Source organism: Elephas maximus, chromosome 13, assembly GCF_024166365.1.
Source record: "Elephas maximus indicus isolate mEleMax1 chromosome 13, mEleMax1 primary haplotype, whole genome shotgun sequence".
Lineage (NCBI taxonomy): Eukaryota > Metazoa > Chordata > Mammalia > Proboscidea > Elephantidae > Elephas > Elephas maximus.
This window is the reverse complement of record NC_064831.1, coordinates 46,349,957-46,371,434: the sequence shown is the minus strand read 5'-3', so window position 1 is coordinate 46,371,434 and position 21,478 is coordinate 46,349,957. Positions and strand designations below refer to the sequence as shown.

The window sequence follows — 21,478 nt, the reverse complement described above, 5'->3', positions numbered from 1 at the left end:
TGGGTAAACAGCCTGAGCTGTGAGCTACTGGCAGAGACTCTCAGGGGCATAGGTGCCGGGGAGCCAGAGCAGAGGCTGGCGTCTGGGGCTGAGAAGTGCAATTTGAGCTGGATTTGAGGAGAAGAATTAGTACTGTACTTAGGGGTTGAAAGGGAGTCGAGAGATGAAGGATTATTGAGGAGTGAGTGTGGGAGAGGGTTTACAGGCTGTTCTTTCTAGCCTCCTGCCTCCCCACCCCCTAAGTTATTGCTGTACACTGGAGTAATGAAGAGCAGAAATCGGGAAGGAGAACCAGCTATGCGGCAGGAGAGTGTCTCCCTTTTCCTCTCCACCACTTTTGCCCGCCGTAGCTTTCTAGGGATCTTAATGTGACACCCTAAATGCAAATGGCTTGTTTGTGTAGAACAGCATTTTATTGCATAATCAATTTCGTTAAAATTTATATGTTGCTTATTTTATCATTCCTTTTTTTTAGTGTTTATCCTACTAGTGTTATAAAAAGTTTTCTCAGCAACACTTTTCAGAATATCTTAACTTTAGTCTTATCAAAAAACTCTGCTTAATTTCTCCTCGGTCATACTAGAATAATTGTATAGGAATAGTTAAAACAGCAGTACCAATTTTTGTGGGTTTCTGGCAGGATCAAAAAATTGTTTTCGCCTATACAATTTTTTCCAAGATGCAGATGATTTCAGCAAATATTTATGGAGTTCCTCTTGTGGGCTGAATATAAAATCATTAAAATGCAAGAATTTCTAATTAGAGGAAGGAGGGAGGAAAACCTACTTATATCTGCTGATAAAATGTAGAATGTGGTGTCTTTGCATCCATTTATCTTAGCTTCTGCACATTTCTGACACAGCTCCAACTCTTTAAAATCCTCATCTGTTAGTGTTGGTTTAACTAAAACTACCACCTGAGTTGAACCATATTTTAAGGTATCAGTTAAAACCATTTTGACAAATATGTATAAATTGGAAGCTTAATTGTATGTTTTATAAGTAAATCATGGATTAAAATTTGCAGTTTTGGTTGCTTTGTCCAGTAGATGGCTACATATTCAAAGAAATTGAGCCATTCTTGGTGGCATAGTGGTTAAAAGCCTATGGCTGCTAACAAAAGGTCGGCGGTTTGAATCCACCAGGTGCTCCTTGGAAATTCTATGGGGCAGCTCTACTCTGTCCTGTAGGGTCGCTATGAGTCGGAATCAACTCGACAGCAACGGGTTTGGTTTGGTTTGGTTGCTTTCTGTAAAGAAGTGTATGTATTTTAGTTGCCCTTTCTGTTTATTTTCAGGAATTAAGGGACTCACCCAGCAGTCTGCGTTTATGCCCACAGCTGAAAGTGACTCCTTTCAGCCTCAGGTGAAGACTCTGCCATCTCCTATTGATGCTAAACAGCAGTTGCAACGGAAAATCCAAAAGAAGCAGCAGGAACAGAAACTACAGTCCCCTTTGCCAGGAGAATCCTCAGCAAAAAAATCAGAAGGCTCTACAAGCAATGGAGCCACCAATGTTTCTAACGGAAACCCCGCAATCCTTTCTCCTCAGCCTATTGGTATCGTGGTGGCAGCTGTCCCGAGTCCCATTCCGGTAGTGTCATTATTCTTGGAATAGTTGGAAGTCAGTCATTTAACTAAAAATGATAGATGGGAGGGAGACAAGTGTAGGTGTAGAGGCAGCTGTAAGACTGACTTTGTGGCCACAGACAGACTCATCTTCTGTCAGTTGTCCTTCACTCAGGATGTGCACTGTTGACTACAGAGTGAGCCGTAGAGTGAACGTAAGGGAAACACAAAGACACAGAATAGCAGAGCATGCACGTAACCAGTCAGTGCTCATGTAAGTGAGAACACAAGACACGGGATAGAAGAGCACACGTGTAACCAGTCAGCGCTCATGTAAGGGAAAACACAAAGACACAGGATAGCAGAGCACGCACGTAACCAGTCAGCATTCAAGTAAGTGAAAAATCAAAAACAGGATAGCAGAGTACGCATGTAACCAGTCAGCACTTGTGTAAGGGAAAACACAGATACGGGATAGCAGAGCACGCGTGTAACCAGTCAGCGCTCATGTAAGTGAAAACACAGATACAGAATAGCAGAGCATGCATGTAACCAGTCAGCGCTCATGTAAGTGAAAACACAGATACAGGATAGCAGAGCACACATGTAACCAGTCAGCACTGATGTAAGTGAAAACACAAAGACACAGGATAGCAGAGCACACATGTAGCCAGTTAGCATTCATGTTTTAAGCGATGAGTCATTTTGAGTTATTTTGTCTTTGGCTGAGCCAAGATGACACAATTGCAAACTTTTTTTTGGTTTACATTTTTTTCTTTTTAATATTCAGACAGAGCAAAATTGCCATGTTTTCCTAGAACTTTCATGTGTACCTACCTCTGTGGCTTACTGGACATAGGACCTTGGACAATTTTCCTAGCTACTCTCAGTTGGTTTCCCCTTATCTATAAAGAGAGGTTAATAGTGTTTTCCTTTCCTGTTTTACACAACCAGGGTTAGATGAAGGTGTTTTTAAAGTGAGAGTATTGTTCTAAAGCAGGCTGGTATTTTATGTCCTTATTGATGATATCGTTAGACTATCTTATTTTCTTGTTCTTCTCATCGTCGTCATTGTCATTCAAACATGTGATGTCTGGTATCCACACTCTGGCACTGTTCACCGTAGAGCAAACTGAGTGCATGGTAGTTCTGTCTGGAACTTTATCCACAGTGGTTTAGCTGCTGAAGCTCAAGGTGTTACTGTTTTTAGTTGCCTTTGAGTCAGCTCTGACTCATGGTAACCCTATGTGTTACAGGGTAGAACTGCTCCATAGGGTTTTCTTGGTTGTAATCTTAACAGGAGCAGATCGCCAGATCATTTCTTTCACAGTACCACTGAGGAGGCTTGAACTGCCAACCTTTAGGTTAGCAGTCGAGCACAAACGGCACCATGCAGGAACACAAGTCCAAGGTGAACCCAGTTAGAAGATAGTCTCCTCTGAGAGTGAGCCATCATGGCGTAGACTCCAGTAGATACCTTCATAGCTGCTTGTTTCTTCAAAATTCTCTCCTCTTCCTGGAACCTCCTCAGAGTCATTGCTTCGGCAAGGACTCATTGCAAGTGTAAAGTTTTTAGTCTCGTTGATTGAAAAACATTCTAGTATTTTTCTTTTATTATTTTATAGCTATTATGGTAATGTGTGTACATCTGATTATATAGAACATCGTCTAAAGCACTCTCTTCTAACATAGGAACTGTCTTTTTTTTTTTCTTTTTCACATTAACGTTTAATAAATGCCAGGTTACTATACAGGTGTATAAATTACTGTTTATTTTAGACTGGTTAAATCTGACTTTTGTTTTCCTCCTTTTAACAGGTCCAGCGGACCAGGCAATTGGTAACTTCACCAGGTCCAGTGAGTTCTTCTGATGGCAAAGTTCTTCCCCTCAATGTCCAGGTGGTCACTCAGCACATGCAGTCTGTGAAACAGGCACCAAAGACTCCCCAGAATGTTCCAGCCAGTCCTGGTGGGGATCGTTGTGCCCGGCACCGTTACCCTCAGATCCTGCCCAAGCCAGCCAACAGCAGTGCCCTCACCATCCGCTCCCCCACAACCGTGCTCTTCACTAGCAGTCCCATCAAAACTGCTGTCGTACCTGCTTCGCACATGAGTTCTCTGAATGTGGTGAAAATGACAGCAATATCCCTCACACCCAGCAACGGTAGTGCCCCTCTTAAACACTCTTCCTCGGTAAACAGCGCTACGGGAACGACAGACGAATCCAGGAGCGTTCCACAGATCAAGAATGGCTCTGTTGTTTCCCTTCAGTCTCCTGGATCCAGGACCACCAGTGTGGGGGGAACGTCTGCTGTGGAAGTCAAGATGGAACCTGAGACGTTATCCGATGAGCGTCCTGTGCAGGGTCCAGAGAACTCTGATGGGGCTAGGGCTCCTAGAACAGCACCTAGTGCCCTTTTGGGGCAGAAGAGTAATACAGATGGAGTACTGCAGAAGCCTTCCAGCGAAGGGGTCGTTGAAGTAAAAGCAACTAAGGTCTGTGACCAGAGGACCAAATGTAAAAGTCGCTGTAATGAAACTCTGCCAGGCGCTTCAGCAGGCAGTAATCAAGGCACTGTCACGCTCTCAGTTGCAACTCAGAACTTAACTTTCACCAGCACCAGCTCACCATCTAATGGTGACTCGGTAAATAAAGACCCTAAATTCTGCACTAAAAGTCCGAGAAAGCGGCTATCTTCTGCGTTACAAGAGTCCCAGGTGCCTCCTGTGAAGAAACCAATTGTGGAACAGCTTTCTGCAGTTGTCATAGAAAGTCAGAAACCAGGCAGTGTTAAGAAGGACCAAAAGGTTCCACATTCAGGGAAAACAGAAAGTTCAACAGCAGGTGCTCAGATTCCTGGCAAGGTAGTGATAAATGTCAGTTCACACGTAGTGGCAAGTCAACCCTTGAGCTCCTCTGCTCTTACTCCCAGTGATTCAGGCTTGGAACAGCAGACAACGCCGTCATCATCTCCAGAAACAAAAGTAAAACTTGAAGGAAGTGTCTTTCTCTTGGACAGTGATTCCAAATCAGATGGCAGCTTTAATGCAAATGAATGGCAACAGGTCACTAAGGATTCTGAGTTTGTATCTGACAGCTGTGAACAACGGCAGGATGTCAGTGTTGTGGCAATGCCGGAGCACTCCGATATCACCGACTTGGAGAAGTCAGTTTGGGAATTAGAAGGAATGCCGCAGGACACATACGGCCAGCAGCTACATAGCCAGATGCAGCAATCTTCTTTGAATCAAATACAAGCACAGTCTTCAGATCAGTTACCTCTGCAGTCAGAACTGAAGGAGTTTGAGTCTTCGGTTTCTCAGACAAATGAGAGCTACTTTCCTTTTGACGATGAGCTTACACAAGACAGTATTGTGGAAGAGCTGGTGCTTATGGAGCAGCAGATGTCCATCAACAGTGCTCACTCCTATAGTAACTGTTTGGGAATGACCCTGCAGACTCAGTCAGTGACTTCGGGAGCCCCAGTGTCATCGCATGCCTCCAGCACCCACTTCTATCACCCAATCCATAGCAATGGCACTCCAATCCACACCCCCACACCCACTCCTACACCAACACCCACCCCCACCCCCACCCCCACCCCGACATCTGAAATGATTGCTGCGTCTCAGGGTCTGTCACGGGAGAGCCCGTGTTCCAGGCTTGCCCAGACTACACCTGTGGATAGTGCTTTAGGAAGTAGCCGACACACACCCATTGGGACCCCACATTCTAACTGTAGCAGTAGTGTTCCTCCCAGCCCTGTTGAATGCAGGAATCCATTTGCATTTACCCCAATAAGTTCTAGTATGGCGTATCATGATGCCAGCATTGTCTCAAGTAGTCCCGTGAAGCCGATGCAAAGACCCATGGCCACCCACCCTGACAAAACCAAGCTTGAATGGATGAATAATGGGTATAGTGGGGTTGGTAATTCATCAGTGTCCAGCCATGGCATTCTCCCGAGCTATCAGGAGCTAGTGGATGACCGTTTCAGGAAACCTCACGCTTTTGCTGTACCTGGACAGTCTTACCAGTCTCAATCTAGACATCATGACACTCATTTTGGTCGTTTGACTCCTGTCTCTCCTGTGCAGCATCAAGGTGCCACTGTAAATAACACCAACAAGCAGGAAGGTTTTGCAGTCCCTGCCCCTCTTGATAATAAAGGAACCAGTTTGTCTGCCAGCAGCAGCTTCCGGTGCCGGAGTGTGAGCCCTGCTGTTCATCGCCAGCGGAATCTCAGTGGAAGCACCCTCTACCCGGTGTCTAACATCCCACGATCTAATGTGGCCCCCTTTGGAAACACGGTAACCCCAGAAGTTCACGTTTTCACAAATGTTCACACGGACACATGTGCCAACAACATAGCTCAGAGGAGTCAGTCAGTTCCACTGACCGTCATGATGCAGACAGCCTTCCCGAATGCGCTTCAGAAGCAAACAAACAGTAAAAAGATAACCAACGTCTTGTTGAGTAAACTTGATTCTGACAACGATGACGCAGTGAGAGGCCTGGGAATGAACAACCTGCCCTCCAATTACACAGCCCGGATGAATCTCACTCAGATCTTGGAAACTTCCACTGTTTTTCCTAGTGCCAACACTCAGAATATGATCGATTCCAGCACTTCTGTTTATGAATTCCAAACACCATCTTACCTCACCAAAAGTAATAGCACCGATCAGATCAACTTTTCTTCTGGAGATAATCAAGCACAATCAGACATTGTAGAGCAACGATTAGATTTCAGTAGCACTGTTAAAGACCTGTTGAGTGGAGACAGCTTGCAAACCAGCCAGCAACTGGTAGGTCAGGTAGCATCTGATCTCGCTAATTCTGCATCTGATTTCTCCAGCGATATCAGGTTGTCTTCTGAGCTCTCAGGCAGCATCAATGATTTGAATACTTTAGATCCAAATCTACTGTTTGATCCAGGTCGTCAGCAGGGACAAGATGATGAAGCTACACTGGAAGAATTAAAGAATGACCCATTATTTCAACAAATTTGCAGTGAATCCATGAGCTCCATGACTCCGTCAGGTTTTGAATGGATAGAAAGCAAGGACCATCCTACTGTTGAAATGTTGGGTTAAATTGTGTTTTATAATATGTAGCACACTGTATCTAAAGACATATGTATTGTATTTGTCTTAATGGAAGTGCCTCCGCAGCAGAAACACTTACTATTAATTGTGACATTTTAAAAGCGTTTGCTGCAGAAGTGGTTTCTTCTCCAATAGGAAATGGTTAGACTTGCCACAGTTTTTAACAAGTTTCTGAAGACAGTAAGTAGGCTGTAGAAGAACCAGTATTAGGTTTTAAATTTTATAATGTTCCCCATTTAATCACATTGTTAGCTAGTAAACAATTGACTAACCAGCTTTCACAAGAGCAGTCTAGATCTTTATTTTGTGTAAGTTTATTTTAATTCATTGGTTGATCTGCACAGAATTTAGAAGGAACCATTGATTTTAGGTACAGGCTATTTTTTTTGTTGTTGGTATTATCTTTTAGGTATGAAATCATAGCTGAGGTGAACTGTAGACAAGAAGGTCTTCCTTGAAACAGGGATAATATTCAGGTTATTATAAGTATTTAGGCTTGAAGCATAAAGCTGCTGTAGAATGAAAAATCTCTGTAGGACTTTCTGGGCTTCAGTACCATTTACACCTACAATGAAGGGCTTAAATAGGACAAAATAATGGAAAATTAAGTATTATTTTAAGGAAGGCAAAAGCTACACGGAAAAGTTTAGGAGGAAAAACTAGTAGCCATTTATATGTGTGACCTTGCATTCGCCTTATCTTAAATAAATGTTGATTTTAGCTGACAGACACACACATGAAGCAAAATAACTTCCAAGCTCCGTAATTTAATAGAGAATGCAAGCTTGTTAGGAAAACGTTTCATGTTTTATTGTTTGGTAGTTGAGGTAGGAGAATTTAGAAGAAAAATACAAGTATTAGTTTTCATCACAGCTGCATGCACATGAAAGTTCTATTTAAGATTTTCTTCAAATTTTTTTAATTACAATATTCTTTAATCTTTTTTTTTTCCTCCTCAATTTAGTGACTGACTCCTTTGCTCCTCCTGAATATAAGGAATGCAACTTGATCATGGGATCCCTTTGAAAATGAAACAAGCAGGAGGGAGATAACATAAAAAAACTAAAACAAAAATATCTTACCACCTAAGGTCTGAAACCACAGATCTTTATATTCGATAAAACAAAGGGAATATCAGTAGTACTTGAAGAAGAGGAGCATTTTATTACATGCTTAATTTATTGTGATAGCCACAATTGCAAAAGAAGCACTCAGGATTTGTTTTAAAATGTTTCTCTTTATGGCTCCCATTTTGTTTTGTTTCATTGTTGTTCCCATTTTGTTTTATGAATAATTATATATGAATTTCATGTTGGCACAAATCTGTTCACTTGTTGATAGTTCCATTTAGTGAGTTTCAAGATCACTTTCAAGGAGATTTAAAAATTGTCATTAAGTTTTTAGAGCTAACGTTAAACCATCGTTAGGCTACCTTGAACCTTGCTAAGCTTTCCTTTACCTTAATTAGTAAGCCAATCAGAAGACTACAATCAGTGAATACTTAACAAATATGATGAAGGGTTTAATTTAATAAGGTTTTATTGTTCAGTAAATTTGCAAGGTAGAGTATCAACATATTTTGATAAATAAATGGTGCTAGGGTTGGCTCAGAGGTTTATATATTGATATGTCCTAGTTATTGGCATTTGTGTGTGTTTGCTGTTACCTTGATTTACTAATCTGCTAGATACTTTCTTCTTGATGCTCATTACTTCTTCACTGTACATTGAGACACAGCACTACTGCACGCCAAAGTATGCAATACCCAAAGGAAACTGTGATTTCTTTGACAATGACGGGAGCCTTCTATATGAGATGCTCTGAAATGGAGATGTTGAGGCCATTCTGATCCCTTGTTTACATTATTAGCTTCCTACTAATATAAAAATAATGGAAATCTTTTTTGATAAAAATATAAAGACTGGGGGATTTTTAAACCCCTGTACAGTATTGCAGCAAACACTTTAAATTTGGTTAAATTCGTCCAACAAACTTTCTGGGGTTCATATATTGCACTAAATTTGTTGACCCTGTGGTAGGCACATCTCTTAGGATAAATGCAACCAATACAATCCACAGATTAAACTTTTTAAATGTGTTTCATTATTAAAAGACAAAATGTCATCAAAGTGACAGATAAAATTGTCTTATGTAGCAATGTGCATTGATCTCAATGAGATATTTCTATTATTCTCTTACATGAGAATATTACAGCAGGAAAAATTTAGTTTGCTTCACCATGTTAATACATGATCACAAAATGTGCATGAGTGTTATTGACTTGTACAGTACTAGGTATTCCTGTAACCACTTTTTTTTTTCTTGGCTATATTGAAACTGGTTCAGTGTTAACCAGGCAAGCATAGTTATTCACAAGTTATTTACTTTTTTATGTTTTACTAATTCTGCTTAGTTATTGTTGAATATGTTCTTTTCTCAGATTTTCATTGTTCTGATGTTTAAAACATTTTGCATAACGTTTATCATGATAAGACTTCATGAAGTAAGTAATTTTGCATATAATTGCAATAAGCACTGACTTTTGAACTGAAAAGAAGTGTTTTTGTGCAGTGCATCAGAGGTTCATATGATAGCCTTGTACTATAATGTGCTTTACTACACCATCCATGACAAAAACAAGCCCTGTTTCATGTTTTCATTTAGTGAAAAAAGTCAGATTTCCCTAGTGTTCAGTTGTCTGTTGTTGTACCTGCTGAAACTACAGTAGTTGAATATTGCAGTAGCATTTCAGTTCTCTTTTTTTATTGAAAGTGCTCAAAAATTGTTTTTTAAATGTTTTCAAAACCAATTAAAAACATTTTATATTAAACTGGTTCTTAAAGTGATTTATGTGAGCAGCATGCCGTTTTGTAAACAGACCCAATGCCATTCATCCTTTGATCTCACGAAATTCAGGGAAGCAGATAGAATCAACACAAGGCAAAACAGTGCTGCTAATGTGCTCCCTGCTGTTATTCCCGAAGGATACACAACCCTGCTCGTTGGAACTTTTGCTGCTGCCAGTGGTATATACCATGGTATACCAATGATATGCCAGTGGTATACCAGTGATATGCCCATGCTATACCAATGGTATGCCTGTGTTATGCCATGATATTGCCAATGGTATACCAATGATATGCCTATGGTATGCTAATGCCAGTGGTATATACCATGGTATACCAATGATATACCAGTGGTACAGAGCTTTATGTTGTCCAAAAAGCCATCTTTTCTCTTATTCACGTTTGCTTTGAAACGATAGCCTCTGGAGGGTGGCCTAGATGTGTGTGTTTTCAGGGGGGTTAGTAGGAAAAAGAAAATTAAAAAGTACAACTGTGTTCAAAACCCACATAAGCATTTCCTTGAGCTAGAAATACAAAATGGTAACAATTTGTAAGCCTGAGCCTGGGCTGTAGTTGTGGAAGCAGTCAGAAATTTCAACTCCTGCAGAGTAATGAAGCCAAGATCTGAGATGGAGTGCCTTCCCTCTTGAAAGGACACTGAGAAGCAATAAGACCCAGTTCCTGAGGCTGCAACATTGTAGCCAGGGCCTGAGCCAAACCTACTCAGTGATGTGTGAGAGCCCCATTGCCAGCATGCACCATCACCATTACAGGTGGTGGGGTGATCATAAAAGGAAAGACAAGGGTAGGTATTGGGAGGAGAGGGGTGAAGAGCAGAAAGATTGCCACTCAAGCCTGCAAACCGAAATTAGAAAGCACTCTAAGAAAATAAAACTAAGGAAGTAATCAAGACAAAAAATGATAAACCACCTGGATGTTGCTTTAAAATAAGTAGAAACCTCAACAACATAGAAGGGGGAAAAATTAAATATATCTATGGACATACAAACAAGAACCACTAGATACAATGAATCAAAATTTGGGGGTTGGGGAATGTATAGCAACTAAAGTGCTTTTGGCTGCAAGTAACAACACTGGCTAAACCATAACAGTGTTTATTTTTAGCTTAAGAATTTTGGATGTAGGAGGTTCAAGAGTTCATTCAATGGCCTTGATTTTATCAAGGACCAGATTCTTTTCATTTTTTCTGTTCCATCATCTTCAGCTTTACTTTTCATTTCTGGGGCTGTTGCCTCATGGTCACAAAATGACTGCCACAGCTCCAACCAATATCCCAAGCAAGATGGTAATGTAAGTTCTCTTTGCCTTTTATCAGAAATTAAAAAAAAAAAAAATCTTTCCCAGAATCTCCTGTTAGACACTACCCCCCTTAGTCTCGTTGGACAAAACAAGGTCAAAGGCCCACTGTAAAACCGATTACTTAGCTTGATACTTGATTCATCTTCAGTAGCTGGGAGTGGGGCCCATTTCCTGGAATATGGATGGTTATCCACCGAAAGTGATTGCATAACTGGTGAAGGTATTAGGGAATTGCTTTTGGGAGGCAGGCAGTAGTGGTTACTGAGTGTTTTTTAAAGGTGGAAAAAGATATTGTGTACCCACCTTTGAGGGGGTCACATTCTTATAAGGAGTTAATTATGTGTTATTTGAAAAGTGTCACTTAGAGGTATTTATAGCAAAGAAGACTTGAAGCACTTACTGATGAAAATCAAAGACTACAGCCTTCAGTATGGATTACATTTCAAAACAAAAATCCTCAAAACTGGGTCAATAAGCAACATCATAAGTGAAGAAAATACTGAAATGAATTTTATTTTACTTAGATCCACAATCAACGCCATGGAAGCAGCAGTCAGGAAATCAAACAACGTATTGCATTGGACAAATCTGCTTCAAAAGACCTCTTCAAAGTGTTAAAAAGCAAAGATATCACCGAGGACTGAGGTGCATCTGGCCCAAGCCATGTATTTTCACATATGCATGTGAAAGCTGGACAGTGAATAAAGAAGATGGAAGACAAATTGATGCCTTTGAGTTATGGTGTTGGCAAAGAATATCAAATATACCATGGACTGTCAGGAGAATGAATAAATCTGTCTTGGAATAAGTACAACCAGAATGCTCCTTAGCAAGGATGGCAAGACTGACATACTTTAGACATGTTATCAGGAGGGATCAGTCCCTGGAGAAGGATATCCTTGGTAGAGAGGGTCAGTGAGAAAGAGGACCTTCAGTGAGATGGATTGACAGTGGCTTCAACAATAGGGTCAAACTGTGAGGATGACACAGGATGCTTCATTTTGTCGTACACAGGGTCACTGAGTCAGAACAAACTCAACGGCACAACAACCAGTGCCACAACATAGCATGCTATATACAAGAGGTGAGACTTTGTATTCTCAGGAGCCATGAACAGGCCAAGAATGTTTTTAGTGAAAGGACTACAGTTAGAAGTAGACGGTTCTCTGGTGTAAACTGTTAACTGGTATCCTGTCTCCCTGGCTCTGAATGGAAATAACTGGATATTATTATTATAAATGCAAATCTCAGCTCCTATTATAATAAAAACCAGTTGCTGTCAAGTTGATTCCAACTCATGGGGACCCCCCCCCATGAGCAGAGTAGAACTGTATTCCCTAGGGTTCAAGGCTGTGTTATTTTGGAAACATCACCAGGCCTTTCTTCCAAGGTGCCCCTGAGTGGGTACCAACAGCCTACCTTTCAGTTTTTAGTCGAGCGCTTGACCCTTTGCACCACTCAGGAACTCCTATCACAATACCCCCCACCCAAAAAAAAGCTCATGGCAACTGCATGCGTTACAGAGCAGAGCTGCTGTGTAGGGTTTTCTTGGCTGATTGTCAGGATTTTTTTTCTGAAGTGCTGCTGGGCAGGTTTGAATCGCCAACCTTTAGGTTAGTCAAGGGCAAACCATCCAGGGATCTTATCATCATAATAGAAGATAAAATTTTTTATTTTAATAAATCTGTGAAGTAGAGGTTTATTTTGGTGTTCATTGATACAAATGAAATTTTTAATAATTAAAATTAGAAATTTGTAGGTGGGATCATTTATCAATATATAACCTGAAATTTTATGAATATATGACCAGCCCTACTTATAAGGGAGGAAAGAAAAAAACCACGACTTTCAAGATCGGTTTCATTTCTAAGAAGTATCTAATCTGTGGAAAGAAGGGAAAAGAAATTTTTTAAATAAAATTATGAAAATAGTATTACTACTGTTCACAAAGTTTTTTCTTTGAGCTGGACCCTATGATAAATACTTTGTGCATGTTATCTCGTTTCCTCATTTTAACAACTCTTTATCATTTTTTAGGTGAGAAAATTTAGATCAGAGATTAGCTGCTGGGAGGTAGCAGGGGTAGTGACCAGAAGAGCCAGGATTCTCTACTCCAAAGCCCAGTTCCTGACCATCAATTACGCTGCATTAAGACACTCGTGCAAACCGTACCTACTTTAGTAGTTACAGCTGGTGGCAGCTTTGAAAATTTCATTTCGGTTTAAAATTTAGGGTTGAGTGTGATGTGTGTGTGTGTTTTCTCTTAACCGCCAATCTTAAAATTCCTGTCTATTTTCGTTGCTTATATGTCGATCTGTATTTTGTAGCTTTCCTCTAAATATTAGAATCCTTTTTCCTCCTGTGGAAATACGTGCCCTGATTTATTGGACATAAAGACAGAAAGTTTTAAAAAATGTTTTATACAGCTTTTCAAGCATATATCCTAAAAGTGTACCTGATTTATTTTTAACCCACTTTTAAAAATTCATCCAAAAAAAAAAAATACACTGTTTTGTGGGACAAATTATAAAGTACCTAAAATGTGTCAGTCTATGGCAGGTGCTGGAGATACAGAAGACAGGTACTATTGTAAAGTTTTACAGCGTGATGAGCAAGGCATCCCTGAACAGGATTGCAGTCTGCAATGAGGTCGCTGTAGCAAAGGCTGCTGCTCGCCCCTAATATGCATTCCCACCTTGCTCTTTACTAGTGAAGTTCCCGAGTGTTTGCTGGCCACATGGCCATCTGAAAGACTACATTTCCCAGTTTCCATTGTAGTTAAGAGGGGCTGCTTACCAAGGACTCAACCAAAGGCATGTAATCAAAAGGTTTGTGTGGAACTTTTGAAGCATCCTGCCCTCCTTCCTCTCTGCAGGCTGGAATGCAGATGGGATGGCTAGAACTCAAGTAAGTAGCTTTGGATTGAGGTGAAGCCACTTGCTGAGGATGATGGGAAGAAGACGGGAGGAGTCTGAGGCCCTGATGGCTTGCAAAGTAGCTGCCTTGCTAGTCCTAACTTCTTGCCTCTGGATGTGTTTTATATGAGAGAGATAAGTATCTTTCTGGTTTACGTCATATTTATTTTTAGTTTTCTGTCACTAAATGCAAATCCAAATTCCAACCAGCACAGCTACTAAAAGGTTCCAGGCAGGAATGGGGAATGTAAATGAAGAGCGTGGAGATCACTAAGCCGTCATGGATCCCTCCAAAATGGCAAACTGAACCTTTTTCTTTGGATTGGTAGGTCAGGAGAGGGTCTCAGAATACCCTGGTTTTAGCACAGCGTTTGAATGCTATTTCATAGCTTTCCAAAAAAAAAAAAAAAAAAAGGCGGGTGATAAATTTAAGTGGATTCTAAGCTGCTTAAAGGAGTCCCTGAATGATACAAAATTACTAGTGTGGTCAGCTAGCTGCTAATGGAAAGGTTGGCAATTACAGTGCACCCACTCAGGTACTTGGCAGCCCAGTTCCAATAAATGAGCCACTGAAAACCCTGTGGAGCATGTTGTTGTTAGGTGCCGTGGAGTCGGTTCTGACTCACAGCAACACTGCAGACCACAGAACGAAACACTGCCCAGTCCTGTGCCATCCTTTAAATCGTTGTCATGCTTGAGCCCATTGTTGCAGTCACTGTGTCAGTACACCTCATTGTGGGCCTTCCTCTTTTCCGCTGACCCTGTACTTTACCAAGCATGATGTCCTTCTTCAGGGACTGGTCCCTCCTGACAACATGTCCAAAGTATGTAAGACTCAGTCTCCCCATCCTTGCTTCTAAGGAGCATTCTGGTTGTACTTCTTCCAAGACAGATTTGTTCGTTCTTTTGGCAGTCCATGGTATAGTCAATATTCTTCGCCGGTACCACAATTCAAAGGCCTCAATTCTTCGTTCTTCCTTATTCATGGTCCAGCTTTCACATGCATATGATGCGATTGAAAATACTACGGCTTGGGTCAAGGTAGTCTTCAAGGTGATGTCTTTGCTTTTCAACACTTTAAAGAGGTCCTTTGCAGCAGATTTTCCCAATGCAATGCATAGTTTTACTCATATACATGGGGTCAGGGTCACCATGAGTTGGAATCAATTCCACAGCAAGTGTGTTTTCTATTTCTTTTTTTTTTTTTTTTTAAAGACAATTTGGTGTTGTGATCATTGGTGCCACACAGACCTGGGTTTAAGTTTCAGCTTTGCCAATTATATTTATTGTATCGAATATTAGTAATGATATCCAAAAATTCAAGCCTCGAGTTGCAATAGTGAAGGATTCTATGGGAAACTATTAAATGACACAGGAAGCATCAAAAGCATGTGGAAGGAATACACAGAGTCACTATACAAAAAAGAATTGGTCAACATTCAACCATTTCAGGAGGTAGCATATGATCAAGAACTGGTGGTACTGAAGGAAGAGGCCCAAGCTGCACTGAAGGCATTGGCAAAAAAAGAGGTTCCAGAATTGACAGAATATCAATTGAGATGTTTCAACAAACAGATGCAGCACCTAAAGTGCTCACTTGTCCATGCCAAGAAGTTTGGAAGAAGCTACCTGGCCAACCAACTGGAAGAGATCAATATTTGTACTCATTCCAAAGAAAGGAGATCCAAAAGAATGCAGAAATTTTTGAACAATATTAGTATCACATGCAAGTAAAATTTTGCTGAAGATCGTTCAAGAATGGTTGCAACAGTACATCAACAGGGAACTGCCAAAAATTAAAGCCAGATTCAGAAGAGGACATGGAACGAGGGACATCATTGCTGAAGTCAGATGGATCCTGGCTGAATGCAGAGAATACCAGAAAGATGTTTATCTGTGTTTTATTGACTGTGCAAAGGCATTCGACTGTGTGGATCATAACAAATAATGGATAACATTGTGAAGAATAGGAATTCCAGAACACTTAATTGTGCTCACGAGGAACCTGTACATAGACCAAGAGGCAGTAGTTGGAACAGAACAAGGGGATACTGCATAGTTTAAAGTCAGGAAAGGTGTACGTCAGGGTTGTATCTGTTCACCATACTTGTTCAATCTGTATGCTGAGCAGATAATCCGAGAAGCTGGACTATATGAAGAAAAATGGGGCATCAGGATCGGAGGAAGACTGATTAATAACTTGTGTTATACAGATGATACAACCTTGCTTGCTGAAAGTGAAGAAGAAGCACTTACTGGCTCAGATCAAAGACCACAGCCTTCAGTATGGTTTATACTTCAACATAAAGAAGGCAAAAATCCTCACAACTGGACCAGTAAGCAACATCATGATAAATGGAAAAAAGGTTGAAGTTGTCAAAGATTTCATTCTACTTGGATCCACAGTCAACACCCATGGAAATAGCAGCCAAGAAATCAAACGTATTGCATTGGGCAAATCTGCTGCAGAAGACCTCTTTAAAGTGTTGAAAAGCAAAGATGTTGCATTAAGGACTAACGTGCACCTGACCCAAGCCATGGTGTTTTCAGTTGCCTCTTATGCATTCGAAAGCTGGACAATGAATAAGGAAGACCGAAGAAGAATTGACCACCTTTGAATTATGGTCTTGGTGAAGAATACTGAATATACCATGGACTTCCAGAAGAACAAAAGTCTTGGAAGAAATACAGCCAGAGTGCTTCTTAGAATAGAGGATGGTGAGACTTCATCTCACACACTTGGGGCATGTTATCAGAAGAGATTAGTCCCTGGAGAAGGACATCATGGTTGGGAAAGTAGAGGGTCAGCAAAAGAGAGGAAGACCCTTAACAAGATGGACTGACACAATGTCTGCAACAATGGGCTCAAGCATAGCAACGGTTGTGAGGATGGCACAGGACCGTGTAGTGTTTCGTTCTGTTGTGCAAAGGGGCGTTATAAGTTGGAAGCAACTCAACAGCACCTAACAAAAACAACACAACCAACAATGAAGTAGTATTGCCCCCATAACTAAACCTAAACCTGATCATGTCTCTGTATCTAATTACCAAGTTATAGGAAATACATAGAAGGGGAGATCAAAGCCAGGTGGGTGGGGGGGAAGATATCCACTACTGTTCCTACTCAATGTTTTGAGCTTCATCTTGAAAAATGTACCAAGTCAGAGAGAACCACTTTCTGTTTGTTGAGCAAAGTACACACTCTTCTGCCTCTAAGTTTTGGTCAAGCTGCTCTCTGTATTCCCTTTCTTTTTCCCCCCATAAGAATGATACTTTTCCTTTAAAACCCCCCATTTGAGAGGAGGCCTTTGCCAGTATCCACCCACGGTAATAACAACACTCCAGTAGCACGTGATTTGGGCCAATATGATAGTAGTTTGTCTTATATGGGCAAATATGTGTGTATCCATAAACCAGTTGTCATCGAGTCAACCCCAACCCATGGTGACCCCATGTGTATCAGAATAGAACTTTGCTCTATAGGGTTTTCAATGGCTGATTTTTTTAGAAGTAGATCTCTAAGCTTTTCTTCTGAGGTGCCTGTGGGTGGACTTTTCAGTTAGAGTGCTTTAATCCTTTGCACAACCCATGAACTCCACGTGTATCTATATCCCCTGTTAAATTGGAAGATCCTCAAGGGCCTCCTTTCACCGTAGGCCTCAAAGCATGGAGCCCAATGACTTGTTTACAGTAAAGGCATAATCCTTGTTTGCTGAATTGACTGGAAGCTTATAATTTTCCAATGGAGGTTTCTTAGGAAGGCACCAAGTCCTTCAAAACATCAAGTAAATAGAACATTTATTATCTAATAATGCCTATGTGAAGACATCAGATATCCATTTAGTTTAGGTACTAGATATTAGATCCAAATTGTCTGTAGCCAAGATGTCTGCTTAGAGATCTGCAGGGAAGACTGAGAGGTATTTGCATCCTGAAATATGTTCATTTATTTGCCAACCACAGCAGATGGCCACCCTTACTGCTTGTAACAGAAATTTAACTGATTTGACAATAGCCTTATGGTCTTTCTGGTAGGATGCCAAATGTTTTCATTAAACTAATCTTTGATTAAGTTACTATTTTATTGTGTGGGCCTGTAAATAGAAACATCCTAAAATACAACCAGACTCTAATAAAAGTATAATATTTTTATTGAATATGTGAAGATTACTATGTATTTTTAATGTAGTCACTGGGTCCACTATAGTCTTTGTGAAATTATGCTATGTAAATTTTAAAAAGTGTAATAAACCCCTTTTTTAGAAGGAAGTTGTGACGTAAGCCTCTGTTCACATTTGAAGATCAGAAGTGCGTCTCTCTGTTGTGTGGGGGAATGAGGTGGTCCTGTATCTGGAAGACAGCTTCACATATGGGAAGGGGCAGGAGGCTAGCATTCATTCAATACCATGGTAGGTACCTTCATTTAACTTACTCTAAAAAGGCAAGGACTTGAACATAATTGCAAGTGCAGAAATAGTTCCTCCCACTTCTTGATGACCCTTTACCCACCCATGGGAAGCCCAGGTTCTCTAGAGGTCCTAACTACACACCCCCCCCCCCAAATTTGTCCCTCTCCAATAATCTACAAGTTTTTAATCTCAGCAATTATGTATTTTTTCTGGACCTTTAGAACCTGATAATATTTCAGAGAATATTTAGTTAGCCCACTCCCCTCCTTTTTCAAACGGGGAAATGGGATTTCAAAAGGTGAGGTAAGAAATGAGTCAAGATTCTCACTCAGGTCACTAGCCCCTGGCCCAGTGCTTTTCCCTACAAAGTCAGGGTCTTCCTGAGAACATGCACTTAGACTAGACGAAGCAACTCACACTTGTACTTTACTGTTCCTTGCAACTGAAAACATCCTAAACCAAATATACCTCACTTACCCCAGGTATCTTCACATACCTCAACTTCTGGGCCTTTCTCCAACCACCTTTGTAATCAGACAGCATTCTATGAATTGTGTGTGGGCGGGGGGAGGGGAGGTGAGTACAAATCTCCCAGAAAAGACAGCTCTATTAAGACAAATTCACATTTGTTTCCTTATCTCTGTCCCAGAGACAGAAATGTCCAGCAGAATAGGTTTTCCTGAATGGGTTTCCCAGAGACCTTCGAGAGTATAAGAGCAGCACCCTGCTCTGCCTAAACCCTACCTGACCGTCTGCCCAAACCACCCCATCATCTATTGCATTGTGAGCTCAGGAGAAGGGCTTTGTCACTGGATGATTCTGGCCCTGTGGTCCGGATTCCTTAAACCAATGTCCAGGATGTGATGTCACTCACCCTTAACAAAATATTCATCTTCTAGTGCCGCCTTGGGCAGAAAATAGCAGATTGCACTTCAAGACCGGGCTTGTTCCTGAGCCTTTTGAGTCTTCAAGCTCCTTGATACCAGGGACCAAACCATATTTCTTTTATATTTCTTCAGATTAAGACAATAATCCAAAATCCCTCATTAATTGAATTCTGCCAGCAGATGAGCAACTCCCAGGCTGATTATCAGAGCCAGGCGGAGCGGCCATCAGCTTGAGATGGCATCTGTTGGAGCAAACGCCTGCTCTCCCTGGCTTCTTCTTGATCCAGGCAGAGAACATAAAAATTCATTCCATTAGATGCCTGTCTTGAGCCCCAAATCAAGGCAGGATGCCAGCACTTATATGGGCTTCTGCACTTCCCATCTCCTGCCTTGAGCTGTAATGAGCAGACAGGGAAACCAACAGGAATGAAAACCAACGGGGAAATGATTTGCTTTACAGAAATTTGTTCTGCATGCGAAGTTACAGCAATGTCTCAGAATGAGGCCTGTTACAGTTCAAGTGCAGCAAGTAAACAAGCCTTTGCTCATCTAGCCAATGAAGATAATACAAAAGAAGCTTCTGGATGGTTTTTAAAAATGCTCCCCTTCCACCACATAAAGATAGAAACCTCTTTCTAGAAGAAGTAGGAAAATTGGGAACATTAATCAGTTCGTTCATAGTTGTGGAAATTTTTCCACAATCTTTCCAATGCTCTTCAGTTCCTTAGTAACTTACATGTAATTTTTAAACATTTTGCTCTGGAAATTTCAAATGAATATGAAATGGGAAAAAAAAAGTATAAAAAATGTTCATGTACGCTTAACTCAAATGTTTATCACCTCACAGTCAATCTCGTTTTATCTGTTCCCTAACCCAATTCCCCAGTCCTTCAAATTATTTTGAAGCAATTCTCAAATGTATCATTTCTTTTAAATATTTCAGTAGGCTATATTCAATGATAAGCCCAATTCTCGAAAGAAGAAAAAAAAATGGATCACTCCTGCTTTTTAGTAGTCAATGGTTGTATAAAACTTTGATAAAGTTTTTGTAAAAATAAACACATTTACTTGTAAATTCCTTTAAGATTGGGTTACTTCATTCATTTATCCATTAGTTCATTCATGATACATTCTAAAATGCTGATGAAGTACTTACTAAGTGCTGGACCTATTGAGGGGCTGGAAATAAGATTTGAACAAAGTAGACAAGGCCACACCCTAAGCTTATATTCTGCACGGGAAGGAAAACAATAAGCAATGTAGAAAATTCATAAACAAGATAATTTCAGATGGCAAGAAAGAAAGAAATAGTAGCTAGGTTGAGAGGAGAGTAATGTTTTAGTAGATACCTGAATATTATAAAGAAACAGCAATTCAAAGGCCGGAGATGGAGTGATCCCAGTAGACCAAATCAAGAAGAGACGCAGACAAGGAAGAACTTTCTGTGCCCAGGAGCACCGAGAACCAGTGTCAAGTCCAGCGTAGTGAACAAGGGGGTATTGATAAAACATACGATCTTGGAGAGTGAGGTAGACAATGGCCCCCAATAACCCATGCCTGTCAGTATTCATGACTTGGCAGTCTGCTCCCATTTTGACTCTGGACTTTTGTGTGACTTCTTTGGCCAATGGGACATTAGCAAGCATGATGGAGAGGCTTAGTAACACTTGCACATTGGTTTGTCCTCTTGGAATGCTCTCTCGGAAGCTAGGCACCATGCTGAAAACTGGCTTAGGCTAGACTATTGGATGGTAAGAGAACCACAGGGAGAGACACGCTGGAGGAGGAGAGTCCATCTTGGACAGTCCAGGCCCAGCCAAGTTTCCAGATGAATACAACCACGTGACTGCAGTCAACCCACAAAATTGTGAAAGATTAACAAGTTGTTTTTTTGTCTTAAGCCATTACATTTTGGGGTGGGTGGTTATATAGTAATACCGATACATTGATACCTGAAAGTGAGGTGCTGCCATACAGAAACCTGAAATATGATTTTGAGACTAAGCCATGGGAGAGGCTAGAGGGAGGCAAAGACAGTGAGGAAAGTGTAATTGGAGGCTGGAACGATGGTCGTCAAGGTTTTAAAATCGTGGGCCACTGATGAAGCTGATGACCACTGTAACATGGATGATAGAAAATGTACTAATGAACCTGTGGATCTGGCCAATGGAGGTGTCCAGGTAGATGCCCAAGGGGCTAATTTGCTGCTTTTAGCTATGATAAAATGTGGGAAGGAAAGACAAATCAAAGAAGGAATGGTTCAGTTTTCAAGCAGAATTTAGAGGAAATATTTCCAACATAGGGCTTCCCAGACTCTCCAGCCCCTAAAAGGGGTCTCAAACTAAGTGATGGCCTCAGGATGCGGCCAGGAAATGTGACCATAGTCGAGATCAAATTAAGGGTGCAGTTGTCAAACCTGCTGAAG

At 40.9% G+C, this 21,478-nt stretch overlaps 1 protein-coding gene across 2 annotated transcripts in view; it reads left to right on the top strand.

Moving 5' to 3' along the window:
* Positions 1–10,668, top strand: part of RFX7 (regulatory factor X7) — a 121,294-nt gene extending 110,626 nt beyond the window's left edge. For both annotated transcript variants that reach the window (XM_049905240.1, XM_049905241.1), the window contains 2 exons: positions 1,297–1,592; positions 3,386–10,668. In XM_049905240.1, coding sequence (XP_049761197.1) covers positions 1,297–1,592; positions 3,386–6,664 — 3,575 coding nt within the window. In that variant the 3' untranslated portion in view covers positions 6,665–10,668. The remainder of the gene's footprint in view (positions 1–1,296; positions 1,593–3,385) is intronic.
* The last annotated feature ends 10,810 nt before the right edge of the window (positions 10,669–21,478 follow it).